Source organism: Oncorhynchus kisutch, linkage group LG7 (genome assembly GCF_002021735.2).
Source record: "Oncorhynchus kisutch isolate 150728-3 linkage group LG7, Okis_V2, whole genome shotgun sequence".
NCBI lineage: Eukaryota > Metazoa > Chordata > Actinopteri > Salmoniformes > Salmonidae > Oncorhynchus > Oncorhynchus kisutch.
The window spans coordinates 40,965,438-40,982,767 of record NC_034180.2 but is presented as its reverse complement, the minus strand read 5'-3'; the positions used below and the strand labels follow the sequence as shown (position 1 = coordinate 40,982,767).

General features: G+C 47.0%; 1 protein-coding gene across 1 annotated transcript in view; it reads left to right on the top strand.

Annotated features, from left to right (window-relative positions):
- Positions 1–17,330, top strand: part of LOC109894624 (frizzled-3) — a 51,047-nt gene that overhangs the window by 17,364 nt on the left and 16,353 nt on the right. Inside the window, exons 3-6 of the mRNA XM_020488240.2 lie at positions 13,685–13,881; positions 14,376–14,841; positions 14,982–15,281; positions 15,800–16,051. Of these exons, the coding sequence (XP_020343829.1) occupies positions 13,685–13,881; positions 14,376–14,841; positions 14,982–15,281; positions 15,800–16,051 (1,215 nt within the window). The remainder of the gene's footprint in view (positions 1–13,684; positions 13,882–14,375; positions 14,842–14,981; positions 15,282–15,799; positions 16,052–17,330) is intronic.

The following is a 17,330-nucleotide window of genomic DNA, read 5'->3' as shown; positions in this document are numbered from 1 at the left end:
AAATACTCCTAGTGTGTGTGGGTGCGCACACACATGTACATACCCCCTGACCTCCTGCAGGATGAGGACCATCAGAAGCCTTAATGTCAGATTGGTCCGTTTCTCCTCATCACCGGTTACTATGGTACCCAGAGCGGAAATGCAAAAAGATGAATACCAGGAAGAGAAGAGAGGAGGGGAGCAGGAGAGACCTGATGAGAGAGAGAGAGCTAGTTATGGAGGGAGGTGAAGAGTAAATTAAGGAGGTGGGTGTATTGCAAGGATGGATAGGAAGGGTAGAAAGTGGATGTATATAGGAATGGCAAAACGAGTTGAGAGAGGGAGGAGGGGAAGTGGGCATGTGCTGGAATGCAGGAACAGCTCTTGTCTGATCCGGATTGAATGATGGAGGAATTAATAAATAAAATGAATGAACGAATGACTTGGAGAGTGTGGGAGAGGGCTGTCTTTTAGTCCCTCTCTTTTCAGAGAAGAGGAGTGCAGATTAAACTGTTTGTCCTCCTGCTCTTATCATGACCAGCCCCCTCTCTCTCTAGAATACCTGAGAGAGGAGGGAGAGAGGCAGCCCAGCATGGACAATAAGGTTACGGAACAAGAGAGAGAAGGATTGGAAAATGGAAATGGTTGATGCAATAAGAGTAGTAATAAGAGTAGTTGCACATTGTGCAAGGATGTGGCTAATAGAGGAAGGATATTATGAATGACAGAATTCTCTTCGATTATAATCACAGCCGTATATATTCCCCCCCAAGCAGACACATCGATGGCTCTGAACGAACTTTATTTGACTCTTTGCAAACTGGAATCCATACATCCTGAGGCTGCATTCATTGTAGCTGGGGATTTTAACAAGGCTAATCTGAAAACAAGACTCCCTAAATTGTATCAGCATATCGATTGCGCAACCAGGGCTGAAAAAACCTTGGATCATTGTTACTCTAACTTCCGCGATGCATATTGGGGCGGCAGGGTAGCCTAGTGGTTAGAGCGTTGGACTAGTAACCGGAAGGTTGTGAGTTCAAACCCCTGAGCTGACAAGGTACAAATCTGTCGTTCTGCCCCTGAACAGGCAGTTAACCCACTGTTCCCAGGCCGTCATTGAAAATAAGAATTTGTTCTTAACTGACTTGCCTGGTTAAATAAAGGTAAAATAAAATAAAATAAATATAAGGCCCTGCCCCGCCCTCCTTTCGGAAAAGCTGACCACGACTCCATTTTGCTGATCCCTGCCTACAGACAGAAACTAAAACAAGAAGCTCCCACGCTGAGGTCTGTCCAACGCTGGTCCGACGAAGCTGATTCCACACTCCAAGACTGCTTCCATCACGTGGACTGAGATATGTTTCGTATTGCGTCAGATAACAACATTGACGAATACGCTGATTCGGTGTGCGAGTTCATTAGAACGTGCGTTGAAGATGTCGTTCCCATAGCAACGATTAAAACATTCCCTAACCAGAAACCGTGGATTGATGGCAGCATTCGCGTGAAACTGAAAGCGTGAACCACTGCTTTTAATCAGGGCAAGGTGACTGGTAACATGACCGAATACAAACAGTGCAGCTATTCCCTCCACAAGGCTATCAAACAAGCTAAGCGTCAGTATAGAGACAAAGTAGAATCTCAATTCAACGGCTCAGACACAAGAGGTATGTGGCAGGGTCTACAGTCAATCACGGACTACAAGAAGAAAACCAGCCCAATCACGGACCAGGATGTCTTGCTCCCAGGCAGACTAAATAACTTTTTTGCCCGCTTTGAGGACAATTCAGTGCCACTGACATGGCCTGCAACGAAAACATGCGGACTCTCCTTCACTGCAGCCGAGGTGAGTAAAACATTTAAACGTGTTAACCCTCGCAAGGCTGCAGGCCCAGACGGCATCCCCAGCCGCGCCCTCAGAGCATGCGCAGACCAGCTGGCCGGTGTGTTCACGGACATATTCAATCAATCCCTATACCAGTCTGCTGTTCCCACATGCTTCAAGAGGGCCACCATTGTTCCTGTTCCAAAGAAAGCTAAGGTAAGTGAGCTAAACGACTACCGCCCCGTAGCACTCACATCCGTCATCATGAAGTGCTTTGAGAGACTAGTCAAGGACCATATCACCTCCACCCTACCTGACACCCTAGACCCACTCCAATTTGCTTACCGCCCAAATAGGTCCACAGATGATGCAATCTCAACCATACTGCACACTGCCCTAACCCATCTGGACAAGAGGAATACCTATGTGAGAATGCTGTTCATCGACTACAGCTCGTCATTCAACACCATAGTACCCTCCAAGCTCGTCATCAAGCTCGAGACCCTGGGTCTCGACCCCGCCCTGTGCAACTGGGTACTGGACTTCCTGACGGGCCGCCCCCAGGTGGTGAGGGTAGGCAACAACATCTCCACCCCGCTGATCCTCAACACTGGGGCCCCACAAGGGTGCGTTCTGAGCCCTCTCCTGTACTCCCTGTTCACCCACGACTGCGTGGCCACGCACGCCTCCAACTCAATCATCAAGTTTGCGGACGACACAACAGTGGTAGGCTTGATTACCAACAACGACGAGACGGCCTACAGGGAGGAGGTGAGGGCCCTCGGAGTGTGGTGTCAGGAAAATAACCTCACACTCAACGTCAACAAAACTAAGGAGATGATTGTGGACTTCAGGAAACAGCATAGGGAACACCCCCCTATCCACATCGATGGAACAGTAGTGGAGAGGGTAGTAAAGTTTTAAGTTCCTCGGCATACACATCACAGACAAACTGAATTGGTCCACTCACACAGACAGCATCGTGAAGAAGGCGCAGCAGCGCCTCTTCAACCTCAGGAGGCTGAAGAAATTCGGCTTGTCACCAAAAGCACTCACAAACTTCTACAGATGCACAATCGAGAGCATCCTGGCGGGCTGTATCACCGCCTGGTACGGCAACTGCTCCGCCCACAACCGTAAGGCTCTCCAGAGGGTAGTGAGGTCTGCACAACGCATCACCGGGGGCAACTACCTTCCCTCCAGGACACCTACACCACCCGATGTTACAGGAAGGCCATAAAGATCATCAAGGACAACAACCACCCGAGCCACTGCCTGTTCACCCCGCTATCATCCAGAAGGCGAGGTCAGTACAGGTGCATCAAAGCTGGGACCGAGAGACTGAAAAACAGCTTCTATCTCAAGGCCATCAGACTGTTAAACAGCCACCACTAACATTGAGTGGCTGCTGCCAACACACTGACTCAACTCCAGCCACTTTAATAATGGGAATTGATGGGAAATGATGTAAAATATATCACTAGCCACTTTAAACAATGCTACCTAATATAATGTTTACATACCCTACATTATTCATCTCATATGTATACGTATATACTGTACTCTATATCATCTACTGCATCCTTATGTAATACATGTATCACTAGCCACTTTAACTATGCCACTTTGTTTACATACTCATCTCATATGTATATACTGTACTCGATACCATCTACTGTATCTTGCCTATGCTGCTCTGTACCATCACTCATTCATATATCTTTATGTACATATTCTTTATCCCCTTACACTGTGTATAAGACAGTAGTTTTTTTGGAATTGTTAGTTAGATTACTTGTTGGTTATTACTGCATTGTCGGAACTAGAAGCACAAGCATTTCGCTACACTCGCATTAACATCTGCTAACCATGTGTTTGTGACAAATACAATTTGATTTGATGATTTGATTTGATTTGGACAGAGTGATACAGCTTTATGGGTGATGAAGAGGAATACAAGGATGTTATGTGATAAAGAGAGAGAGAAAGGAGGTAAAGATGGGTGATGAAGAGAAATACAAGGATGTTATGCGATAAAGAGAGAGAGAAAGGAGGTAAAGATGGGTGATGGAGAGAAATACAAGGATGTTATGTGATAAAGAGAGAAAGGAGGTAAAGATGGGTGATGGAGAGAAATACAAGGATGTTATGCGATAAAGAGAGAGAGAAAGGAGATAAAGATGGGTGATGGAGAGAGGGCTGACGGTGTTGAATAGAGTAAGAGAAGAGATGAGTCAGCATTATTTTTAAAAGATGAATGAACTGGTCTTAAGATGCTGTCCCTAAGTGCTCTGACCCCGGTGGCAACAAGAATAGACTACAAACACAGTTGAGCCAAAAGCAACACACTACAAAAACAAGGTGGTTTCTAATTATGCCAATGACTTCCCCTTCCCTGATTGGCTTCACCTCTTCTTTGGTTTTACAGGCGTGTGTCAAATAAAATAAAATGGTATTTGTCAAATGCGCTGAATACAACAGGTTTAAACTTGAATGTGAAATGCTTACTTACGAGCCCTTTCCCAACAATGCAGCGTTAAAAAGTAATACAAAATGAGCCAATTCTAAAAAAAGGAAATAGTAAGACAATAAAATAACGAGGCTATATAGAAGGAGTACTACCTGTACGAAGTCACTGTGCCGGGCTACGAGGTAGTTGAGCTTGTTGAGGCATGTACATGTAGGTAGGGGTAAAAGTGACTCGGCAATCAGGAGAGATAATAAATAGAGTAGCAGCAGCGGATGTGGAGAGTGTGAGTGTGTGGCGCCAAATTGCATGTGTGTGTGTAAGCATATGTAGTGTGTGTAAGCCCCAGCACCATGTGATTGCAGTCTGCATGTTAGTGCTCAGCTAGTTTAGTAGTATGTGAGGTGTCAAGTGTCACCATCACCAGAGTGGCATTAGGGCACAGTAAGACCAGTCACCTGACCTGACCACTGGGCCATATTACAGAGACCAGTCACCTGACCTGACCACTGGGCCATATTATAGAGACCAGTCAGCTGACCTGACCACTGGGCCATAGTAATCTCACTACTAATGACAGCTTTAGGAAGTGAGCTGCCGTGTGTGTGTGTGTGTGTGTGTGTGTGTGTGTGTGTGTGTGTGTGTGTGTGTGTGTGTGTGTGTGTGTGTGTGTGTGTGTGTGTGTGTGTGTGTGTGTGTGTGTGTGTGTTGTGTGTGTGTGTGTGTACTTGTTTTCCTACCTTATTAGGACCCCAACAATTCACTGACTGTCCTGACAAGTAAGGAAAACAAGACATTTTTGGAAAAGTCAGGAATCTTTTCATGTCCTGAATTTGTTAAAATTCTATTTTAAGTTTAAGGGTTAGGTTTAGGGTTTTTGGGTTAGGGTTAAGGTTAGGTTAAGGAGTAGTGTCAAAATGGTCAAAACATTTGACTCCCTCAAAAGTCCTGAAATTTCACACAAATAAAGCTGTGTGTGTGTGTTTGGTAACCACAGGGCTCGGTCAGACAGAGGTAGCAGGTTCTGACATTCCAAACACCAATCCCATTGACTCTCTGATCCTCAGGGAAACCCATTCTTTTCCCTTTTTCTCTTCCCTTTCTCTCCTTCTTTTCCCTTTTTCTCTCTCCCTCTCTCTTCTTTAAGCCGAAGACATTATTCTTCAAGAGTTGGCAAACTGGCTTTCCTCCCGCCACCCTAATCTTCACCACACACACACACGCACACACTGTGCAACTTGTTTTTCTCTGTGTCTGCTACCAACAGCCCCACCCTGTACCTTACAACTATCTGGGGATGAGAGGAAGGAGGGACAGAGAGAGAGGGTGAATGAAAGGTTATAGCGATACAGGGAGGCTGTGAGACAGATAAAGAGATGAAACAGAGAGTGAGATTTATTTCCCTGTCTGGAACTATCCTCCAGACCCATCCATCACTGTCCCCCTCAAACTCCCAGTTGACAGCCCAGGACAGGCAGAATCTGCTAGGTGTCTGCGCCAGACAACTACCCCTCTCTGGTGCCTGCCTCTCTCTCTCTCTCTCTCTCTCTCTCACTCTCTCTCGTGGGGTTCACTAAGGTAACTTCCATTCAGTCTTTCTTTATACAAACTGTGGCTTCTACCGGAGAGAGAGAGGAAAGGAGGGGAACTTAATCCGGCTATTGAAGTAGAGGAGGAACAGACGGGGTCTTTTTCGCCCCTACCAAAATACCCTCCCTGTTTCACATACATCTCCTCCTACACACACAACCCACACAGCCTTCTGCTCAGCACCCCATAAACACCCCCAACGCTGCTGCCAGCACACACTCCTCTCCTATGGAGAATCTAACATGAACTTGTGTCTTCTGGAAACATCATGTCTATGTAGCACACAGTATGATACAAAACTCTTCCATTAATTAAAGGTGTTCAGAATACTCAACTCACCATAATCCTCAATTTAGAGCTGGGCTGAAACTAAAGCATGCACATCGTATGGCTATTCTCCTGAGACCAGTTTTTCAAAAGTTATCTATCTGGATTTCGCCTATCGGATAGGATTAAATACATAGAACTAAAATGCATAGATTGGGAGTCCCCATTCCATTCAAAGATTTGTCTGTTCTATTCATTCTATTTTTATGCATGAAATCCTATGCGATAGGTGAAATCAAGATCAATTTTGAAAAACTGAACCAAGGGGATGACCACCCCTGCCTCCTCCCCATCCTTAAGCCAAAGGGTTGTGCAATCACCCCAAGGCTTGTTTTAGGGGCGAAGGCTTTTGTCTTGTTTTTGACCAGCGACAGCAGAACAAAACATTTGCTCCCAAATAAAACCAGGTCGTCATGAATACAGATTTGATCACCATTCTTATCCCCCTCCTTTGACACCACAATCAAACCACTTAATGTCGATATTCTCAGTGCACACACACAGTGGTAGAGACCAGCACAGTACACACACACAGTGGTAGAGAGAGAGACCAGCACAGTACACACACACAGTGGTAGAGAGAGAGACCAGCACAGTACACACACACAGTGGTAGAGAGACCAGCACAGTACACACACACAGTGGCAGAGAGAGAGACCAGCACAGTACACACAGTGATAGAGAGACCAGCACAGTACACACACACGGTGGTAGAGAGACCAGCACAGTACACACACAAAGTGGTAGAGAGAGACCAGCACAGTACACACAGTGGTAGAGAGAGACCAGCACAGTACACACAGTGGTAGAGAGACCAGTACAGTACACACGGTGGTAGAGAGAGACCAGCACTGTACACACAGTGGTAGAGAGACCAGCACAGTACACACAGTGGTAGAGAGAGACCAGCACAGTACACACAGGGGTAGAGAGACCAGCACAGTACACACACACAGTGGTAGAGAGACCAGCACAGTACCCACACACAGTGGTGGAGAGAGTCACACAGCAGGAAATGGTATGAAAGTACACTCCATTCGGCTGGCCTGTAACAGTCATGCAGAAACAAGCTGTGTTAAGGGTTTCCCCATGCTTCTGTAAGGACATGGCACTCAATAGGAATGTAGAGGGAGTGTGCGTGCATTGTGGGGGATATCAAAAGAAGGCCTCTGATTGGTAGATTTAAAGTGAGGTGTTCCCATTCAGCCATTCTGATAGGTAGAGCAGGACAGGACCAGATGAACACTGAGACAGAAATGGTCATACACACACTCATGCACAAACACACGCTCATGCTCTTGCTACTCACACACACACATACACACACTATCTAGAGGTGTCCATTTGTGGTGCCAACATGTTCACCTGTGAGCTTTGGCCCGTAAACCCAAGCTCACACGCTCTACCACTCTTTCTCATTTTATGCATGACCAAGATCTCACCAGATTACATTATATTGTATTTTACCAGGTAACTTGACTGAGAACACAATCTCATTTATAGCAGCGACCTGGGGAAGGGAAGGAGGATGAATGAGCCAATTGGCAGCTGGGGATGATTAGGTGGCCTTGATGGTATGAGGGCGTTTTTTTTTTTTTTCACCTTTATTTAACCAGGTAGGCAAGTTGAGAACAAGTTCTCATTTACAATTGCGACCTGGCCAAGATAAAGCAAAGCAGTTCGACACATACAACAACACAGAGTTACACATGGAGTAAAACAAACATACAGTCAATGATACAGTATTAACAAGTCTATATACGATGTGAGCAAATGAGGTGAGATAAGGGAGGTAAAGTTAAAGAAAAAAGCCATGGTGGCGAAGTAAATACAATATGGCAAGGAAAACATTGGAATGGTAGATTTGCAGTAGAAGAATGTGCAAAGTAGAAATAAAAATAATGGGGTGCAAATGAGCAAAATAAATAAATAAAATAAATACAGTAGGGAGAGGTAGTTGTTTGGGCTAAATTATAGATGGGCTATGTACAGGTGCAGTAATCTGTGAGCTGCTCTGACAGCTGGTGTTTAAAGCTAGTGAGGGAGATAAGTGTTTCCAGTTTCAGAGATGTTTTGTAGTTCGTTCCAGTCATTGGCAGCAGAGAACTGGAAGGAGAGGCGGCCAAAGAAATAATTGGTTTTGGGGGTGACCAGAGAGATATACCTGCTGGAGCACGTGCTACAGGTGGGTGATGCTATGGTGACCAGTGAGCTGAGATAAGGGGGGACTTTACCTAGAAGGGTCTTGTAGATGACATGGAGCCAGTGGGTTTGGCGACGTGTATGAAGCGAGGGCCAGCCAACGAGAGCGTACAGGTCGCAATGGTGGGTTTAACGTCCCCCTGCACAGGGCCATGTCCCAAAACACTGACCAACACACTTCCAGCAGCATCTGGTCTCCCATCCAGGACAAACCCAAGCCAGCAGTGGGATGCAGGGTGGTATGCTGTTGGCCTAATATTGACTGTGTGTGTGTGCTCAGTCATTTGAGGCTGTTGTGATGGTGTGTGGGGGTGTGCTATTACTGTCTAAAAAACATGGGATCTTATGCATTGCTGCACCCATTTGCGGGTAGAACTTATTTTCTCGTGCACAGATCTGGAAAGCATCAATCGAGAATGATCAAAACAGATTCCTAACAAGGCAGGTAGGCCAACACACACACAGAGAGAGAGTGGGGTGGGCCGTGCTCTAAGTGCAGCTTTTTATTCCTCTGCATTTGTCTTGATTCATTACCGTCAAATTATGTCTGAGCGCTACTCATCGCTCACTCGCCTGAATAACCATCTTCCTTTAGGCAACAATAAAAGGACACTCTAAAATGTGCAGTTTTGCACAAAACACAATGCCACAGATGTCTCAAGTTTTGAAGGAGCATGTAATTGACATGCTGACTGCAGGAATGTCCACCGGAGCTGTTTCCAGATTATTGAATGTTCATTTCCCTACCATAAGCCTCTTCCAACATCGTTTTAGAAAATTTGGCAGTTCGTCCAAACGACGTCACAACTATAGACCACATGTAACCACGCCAGCCCAGGGCTTCCACATCCATTTTCTTTACCTGCGGGATCGTTTGTCCGTGGGGGGGGGGGGGGGGGGGGGGGGGGGCTGGCTGCCTGCCAAGTGGGTAGGCCTATGCCCTCCCGGGTCCACCCATGGCTGCACCCCTACCCAGTCGTAAAATCCATAGATTAGGGCCTAAATCATTTATTTCAATTGACTGATTTCCTTATATGAACTGTAACTCAGTAGAATCTTAGAAATTGTTGCATGTTGCGGTTATATTTGTGTTCAGTATATTTGGATAACTATTTACAGGTCTTATGGGTTGGGGGTAGAAGGTGTTCAGGGTGCTGTTGGTTCCAGACTTTGCGCTCCGGTACCGCTTGCCATGCGGTTGCAGAGAGAACAGTCTATGACTAGGGTGGCTGGAGTCTTTGACAATATTTAGGGCTTTCCTCTGATACCGCCTGGTATAGAGGTCCTGGATGGCAGGGAGCTCAGCCCCAGTGATGGACTGGGCCGTACACACTACCCTCTGTAGCGCCTTACAGTCGGATGCCAAGCAGTTGCCCTACCAAGCGGTGATGCGGCCAGTCCAGATGCTCTCTATGGTGCAGCTGTAAAACCTTTTGAGGATCTGAGGGTCATGATAGGTCCTTAGTGATAGGCTTGGTTGGTATTCAGATTGTCAGATCTTCATACCGACCATGTGCCTTACCGGTATATTCTGTAATACCGGCACTGAACACAAGGGGTGCTGTTTTCAAACCTCACTGATACTCTGTAATCCAAAGGTTAGCAATGCTAACAAGTACATGTAAAATCCCATAGAGAATGCTAATTAATTGAATGCTAACGAGCACATTGCAAAGATTTTGTACAGTTTCTGACCTAAAGTATTCAAGTATTTTATACAGTTAACTTATCAGTTATAAGATATCTAGCTGGCAAACATTTAGTTGTAAATTGCATACTGTAATTAAATCACCTGGCCCATGCTGCACAACAGTGAGTGCCTATCATTGTTCATAATAATGTGACAGGTGAAATGAAGAACACAATGTTCATTATATCCTAACGTATTGCACAAGTTGACTGCAGGTATTTACTTAAAAGTAGCTACGAATATTCAAATGTATTTAAAAACTTCAAAGAAATGGTTCAGTTTTCCAAATACCCAGGTATACGGTCCATACCCTCGCCACTATAGTCCCGTTGATGTGAATAGGGGTGTGCACAAATGGGGGTGTGCTCGGCTCTCCGTTTCCTGTAGTCTACGATCAGCTACTTTATCTTGCTAACGTTGAGGGACTGGTTGTTGTCCTGGAACGACACTGCCAGGTCTCTGACCTCCTCCCTATAGGCTGTCTCATCGTTGTCGGTGATCAGGCCTACCACTGTTGTGTTGTCAGCAAACTTAATGATGGTGTTGGAGTTGTGCTCAGTCGTGGGTGAACAGGGAGTACAGGAGGGGACTAAGCACACACCACTGAGGGGTCCCCGTGTTCAGGACCAGTACGGCGGATGTGTTGTTACCTACCCTTACCACCTGGGGGCAACCCGTCAGGGAGTCCAGGATCCATTTGCAGAGGGAGGTGTTCAGTCCCAGCGTCCTTAGCTTATTGATGAGCTCCGTGGGCACTATGGTGTTGAACACTGAGCTGTAGTCAATGAATAGCATTCTCACATAGGTGTTCCTTTTTGTTCAAGTGGAAAAGGGCAGTGTGAAGTGCAATAGAGATTGCGTGGATCTGTTGGGGTAGTATGTGAATTGGAGTGTGTCCAGGGTGTCTGGGATGATGGTGTTGATGTGAGCCATGACCAGCCTTTCCAAGCATTTCATGGCTACAGATGTGAGTGCTACGGGGCGAAAGTCATTTAGACAGGTTACCTTGGCGTTCTTAGGCACAGAGACAATGTTGGTCTGTTTGAATCATGTAGGTATTATAGACTGGGTTAGGGAGAGGTTGAAAATGTCAGTGAAGACACTTGCCAGCACACAACCACAGTATACACACGCCTGCTACTATTGTACGAATTACACATGGACGTACACACAGGTTGATTTGACTGGCCCTCTGTGTATCTATGTTGGTGTTAGATGTATGAGCTGTTCATATGAGGTGACATTTAGACAGTGTAAAGCCCTTACACTGGTTGCCTGTCTGCTAGTCAAACACAGGGAAATCCCATCTCTGTCTGCCTCTGTCTCTCACGATTATATTTCTCTGCTGGGGATTATATCGTGTGTGTGTGTGAGAGAGAGAGATTTCTGTTTTCTGTGAGCCCTTACATGCCTAAGAAAGAGCACTAATCATTTTTCACAGCATTAAAGTGATAGACAGGGCAAATAAGTGGGATTGTGTGTGTGTGTGCATACAGAGTGTGTGTGTTTTGACACAAGGGCTCAGTACACAGATTGCTAGGGCTTGTAGAGAAAATGCATTCAGACAAAAGCACTGATGTAGCCAGCAGCTAGCTACCCAGCTGCTAGAGCAGGGATGGGTTCTCTCCATCTTTCTAACCCTGAAGAATCTGCTGTTTCTTCTTCTTCAAACCAGCATCTGATTTAGATCTGGGAAACCAGGTGTTTTTTCCAGTAGAGCAGACACTCGGGCCCCAAAGGACCAGAGTTTCCGTCCCTGCTCAATAGCATAAATGTTTATCTTGTTGCTCTCTGTGGGTGATGTGATGCTGTGGCTGGTTGTGGCTGACCAAAGGCGTGATATTCACTGTGTGTGTCCTGACTGTTCTCTGATGTGAGGGCTGCCTGTGAATATTTTATAGCCTGGAGTAAATATTTATGGTGCATCTGACGACAACTATATCCCCCTCTCTCTATCCTCCTCCCACCTCTCTATATCCCCCTCTCTCCCTCTCTATAACCCACCTCTCTCTATCACTCTCTTCCTCCCCCTCTCTCTATCCCCATCTTTCCCTCTCTCTATCCCCCTCTCTTCCTCCCTCTATCCCCCTCTTGCTATCCCCCCTCTCCCTCTCTCTATCCCCCTCTCTCTATCCCCCTCTCTCCCTCTCTCTATCCTCCTCCCACCTCTCTATATCCCACCTCTATCTCCCTCTATCCCCCTCTCTCTATCCCCCCTCTCTCCCTCTCTCTATCCCCCTCTCTCCCTCTCTCTATCCTCCTCCCACCTCTCTATATCCCACCTCTATCTCCCTCTCTATATCCCCCTCTCTCTATCCCCCTCTCTCCCTCTCTCTATCCCCCTCTCTCCCTCTCTCTATCCTCCTCCCACCTCTCTATATCCCACCTCTATCTCCCTCTCTATATCCCCCTCTCTCTATCCCACCCCTCTCTCTATCCCCCTCTCTCCCTCTCTCTATCCTCCTCCCACCTCTCTATATATCCCACCTCTATCTCCCTCTCTATATCCCCCTCTCTCTATCCCACCCCTCTCTCTATCCCCCTCTCTCCCTCTCTCTATCCTCCTCCCACCTCTCTATATTCCACCTCTATCTCCCTCTCTATATCCCCCTCTCTCTATCCCCTCTCCCTCTCTCTATATCCCCCTCTCTCTATCCCCCTCTCTCCCTCTCTCTATCCTCCTCCCACCTCTCTATATTCCACCTCTATCTCCCTCTCTATATCCCCCTCTCTCTATCCCCTCTCCCTCTCTCTATATCCCCCTCTCTCTATCCCCTCTCCCTCTCTCTATATCCCCCTCTCTCTATCCCCTCTCCCTCTCTATATCCCACCTCTCTCTATCACTCTCCTCCTCCCACCTCTCTCTATCCCACCTATCTCCCTCTCTATATCCCCCTCTCTCTATCCCCTCTCCCTCTCTATATCCCACCTCTCTCTATCACTCTCCTCCTCCCACCTCTCTATATCCCCCTCTCTCTATCGCCCTCTCTCCCTCTCTATATCATTCTCTCACCCTCTCTCTATCTCCTTCTCTCTATCCCCCTCCCTATCCCCTTTTCTCTATCCGTCCTCTCCCTATCTCCCTCTCGGTCTCTCTATCCCCCTCTCTCTATCCCCCTCCATATCCCCCTCCCTATCCCCCCTCTCCCCTCTCTATCCCCCTCTCTCTATCCCCCTCCATATCCCCCTCCCTATCCCCCCCCTCCCCTCTCTATCCCCCTCTCTCTATTCCCCTCTCTATATCCCCCTTGCTATCCCCTTCTCTCTATCCCCCCTCTCCCTCTCTCTATCCCCCTCTCTATATCCCCCTCCCTCTATCCCCTCTATCCCCCTCTCTATATCCCCCTCCCTATCCCCCTCTCCCCTCCCTATCCACCTCCCTATCCCCATCTCTCTATCGCCCTCTCTCTATCCCTCTCTCTATCCTCCTCTCTACCTCTCTCTATCCCCCCACTCTCTATCTCTCCCTCTCTCTATCCCGCTCTATTTCCCTCTCTCTCTATCTCCCGCTATCTCTATCCCCCTCTATATCTCCTTCTCTTTCTCTGTCCCTCCCACCTTTCCCACATTGTTTCCCTCCCTCTCTCCTTTCCTCCTTCAGCCCTTCCACCCCATGGTGAACCTGCAGTGTTCGGAGGACCTGAGGATGTTTCTGTGTGCCCTCTACGCTCCAGTCTGTATGGAGTATGGCCGCGTGTCCATGCCCTGCCGAGCCCTGTGCCACCGCGCCAAGAGAGACTGCCACAAACTCATGGAGATGTTTGGGGTGTCCTGGCCAGACGAGACAGAGTGTAGCAGGTATGTATGGGACTGTTTCTGTGTTGGCTTTACACAACACTGTGTCCTGAACTTACCCTGAGCCTACTTTAACCTGAACTTACCCTGAGCCTACTTTAACCTGAACTTACGCCTGAGCCTACTTTAACCTGAATTTACCATGAGCCTACTTTAACCTGAACTTACCCTGAGCCTACTTTAACCTGAACTTACCATGAGCCTACTTTAACCTGAACTTACCCTGAGCCTACTTTACCTGAACTTAGCCTGAGCCTACTTTAACCTGAATTTAGCCTGAGATTACTTTAACATGAACGTACTCTTAAATTGTTGGAGAAATCTTAAACTGTCCATAGCCCAGTATCACCATCATCACAACCCTAATCTGATTTCCATGTAGAGCCTGAACCTTGAACTGGTTCTCAACTCAAACATCACAATCCCTCTTTCAACCTAAACTCAACCTTAACTATTTTTATAATCTCTCTCTCTCCCGCTCCCGCTCCTGCCCCCAGGTTCCCAGACTGTGACGAGCCCTACCCCCGTGCGGTGGACCTCCAGACCAGTGCAAATCCCACCGATATCTCTCCCATGTCTGTCCAGAGGGATTTCGGCTTCTGGTGCCCCCGCAAGCTCAAAATGGAACCCGACCTGGGCTACTCATTCCTGGGCGTGAGGGAGTGCTCGCCCCCCTGCCCCAACATGTACTTCCAGCGCCCGGAACTCACCTTTGCCCGCTACTTCATCGGCGTGGTTTCCATCGTCTGTCTCTCGGCAACACTCTTCAGCTTCCTCACTTTCCTCATCGACGTCACGAGGTTCCGTTACCCGGAGCGGCCAATCATCTTCTACGCCGCTTGCTACATGATGGTGTCGCTTGTGTTCTTCCTGGGCTTCCTATTGGAGGACAGGGTGGCTTGCAACGCGGCGAGCCCCACCCAGTACCGGGCGGCCACCATCACACAGGGCTCCCACAACAAGGTGAGCCATCCCCGTCTGTTGTCTTAGTGATTTATTGATTAGCTGCTTTACTCTATGACATTCAGGGCCACTACTGTATATTAAAGAAGGTAGCAATGATAGGATGTAAGTGTGAGATATTTTCAATCTCCCCCTCCCAGGCGTGCACGCTGCTGTTCATGGTGCTCTACTTCTTCACAATGGCGGGAAGCGTGTGGTGGGTCATCCTCACCATTACCTGGTTCCTGGCGGCCGTGCCCAAGTGGGGCAGCGAGGCCATCGAGAAGAAGGCCCTTCTCTTTCACACCTGTGCCTGGGGCCTGCCCGGCTGCCTCACCGTGGCCCTGCTGGCCCTCAACAAGATCGAGGGCGATAGCGTGAGTGGCGTGTGCTTCGTGGGCCTCTACGACGTCACGGCGCTGCGCTGGTTCCTGCTGGCGCCACTCTGCCTCAACGTGGCGGTGGGTGTTTTATGCTCTAGAAAGGAGAGTTGTTCTAAAGGCTTTTACACCTCTGTCTAACTACAGCAAATTAATTATCCATCTTGCATTGGGTAGTTTTTCCCCAACTCAGACCAACTGTCTGTGGCTGATTCTACGTGTTAAATCTGGACCAACTACGATGGAGAATGTCTTGCGGCGAACAACTGAGATTATTTCAACAACCGTCCATAGACGGTTGGGTTGGCTGTTGGATAGATGTGTAGAAGCCTTTAGAGTCTGACCTATGCATCCCTAACATGCATGTGATGGCCCCTTGAATCAATACATTATCAATATTTGAAGATGGCCCCTTGAATCAACACATTATCAATATCTGAAGATGGTCCCCTTGAATCAATACATTATCAATATCTGAAGATGGTCCTCTTGAATCAATACATAATCAATATCTGAATATGTTTCCCTTGAATCAATACATAATCGATATCTGAAGATTGTTCTCTAACCTAGTCTAATACCTATATATCTGCCTCTAGGTGGGTGTGGCTCTGCTTCTGACGGGGATCGTGGCACTTAACCGTGTGCGTATGGAGATCCCTCTGGAGAAGGAGAACCAGGACAAGCTGGTGAAGTTTATGATCCGTATCGGGGTGTTCTCTGTGCTTTACCTGGTGCCCCTGCTTACGGTCATCTCCTGCTACCTGTATGAACACAGTTACAGGTCTGTCTGGGAGACCACCTGGGTCCAGGAGCGCTGCAGAGACTACCACATACCCTGTCCCTTCCAGGTAGGTGTACAGTTCCTTCAGAAAGTATTCATACCCCTGGATGTATTCCACATTTTGTTGTGTCAATTCAAAATTGATAAAATATTTTTTTTTCAGCCATCTATACGCAATACCCCACAATGACAAAGTGAAAACATGTTTTTAGAAATGTTTGCAAATGTTTTGAAAATGAAATATCTAATTTACATAGGTATTCAGATCCTTGAGTCAATACTTTGCACCTTTGGCAGCGATTATTATATATTTTTTATTTACCTTTAGTGTGTTAAATCGGAGGGCCTGTTGTCCGGACCTCTGGCAGGCTCTATGGGGGTACCACAGGGTTCAATTCTCGGGCCGACTCTTTTCTCTGTATATATCAATGATGTCGCTTTTGCTGCGGGTGATTCCTTGATCCACCTCTACTCAGACGACACCATTCTGTATACATCTGGGCCTTCTTTGGACACTGTGTTAACCTCTTGATCCTATGGCTGAATACTGCCCCCTTTGGAGGAAGTGCGTGCCCATAGTAAACTGAAAATATTTTTTTCCAAAATTGCTAATATATGCATATAATAATAATAATTGAATAGAAAACACTCTAAAGTTTCTAAAACCGTTTAAATTATGTCTGTATGTAAAGCAGAACTCCCAGGGCAGCCTTTCTTCCAAACACCCTCCTCTCAACATCAAAGTTGGGTCAACTTTGACGTCATCGCTCCTACCCTTCCCAACCAGCTACGGATAGTTTCTGTGTGTTCAGCGTGATGTCTGCTTTCAAATGACGCGTCCTTTGTTAGAATCTAGCGCCCCCCGTCCTTTGGCGGGCGAAATCATTCGGGTCACGCGTAAATACAGGCACTCTATTGCGCGCGCCGGACACTTTTTCCATGAAGCACCAATTGACTTCGGTTTATCTGTTAGCGCTGATCTTTGTTTTACACGATTAAAGCATCCTAATGCTCCATTCTGCACTTAGTTTGACCAGTTTAGTCGACATATAATATGTAATTTTGAAGTTTTGATGCGCAAGAGTGCGGGACCAGAAGTCATTTTGGGTGCATTTCAGCTGAAGCTGTTAGCATATGCTAATACAGAGACACACAACTTGAAACCAAACGATGTATTGGGTAAGTATAACTCCTTCCTCGTCTTCTGATCGAAGAACATCAAAGGTAAGGGAATATTTATGTGGTTCATTTTGGGTTTCTGTGCTCTCCAAACGTAGAGGAGACATACAGCTAATATCTGAGCGCCGCCTCATATTGTAGCCTAGTGAACGAATTCTGTAACGTTA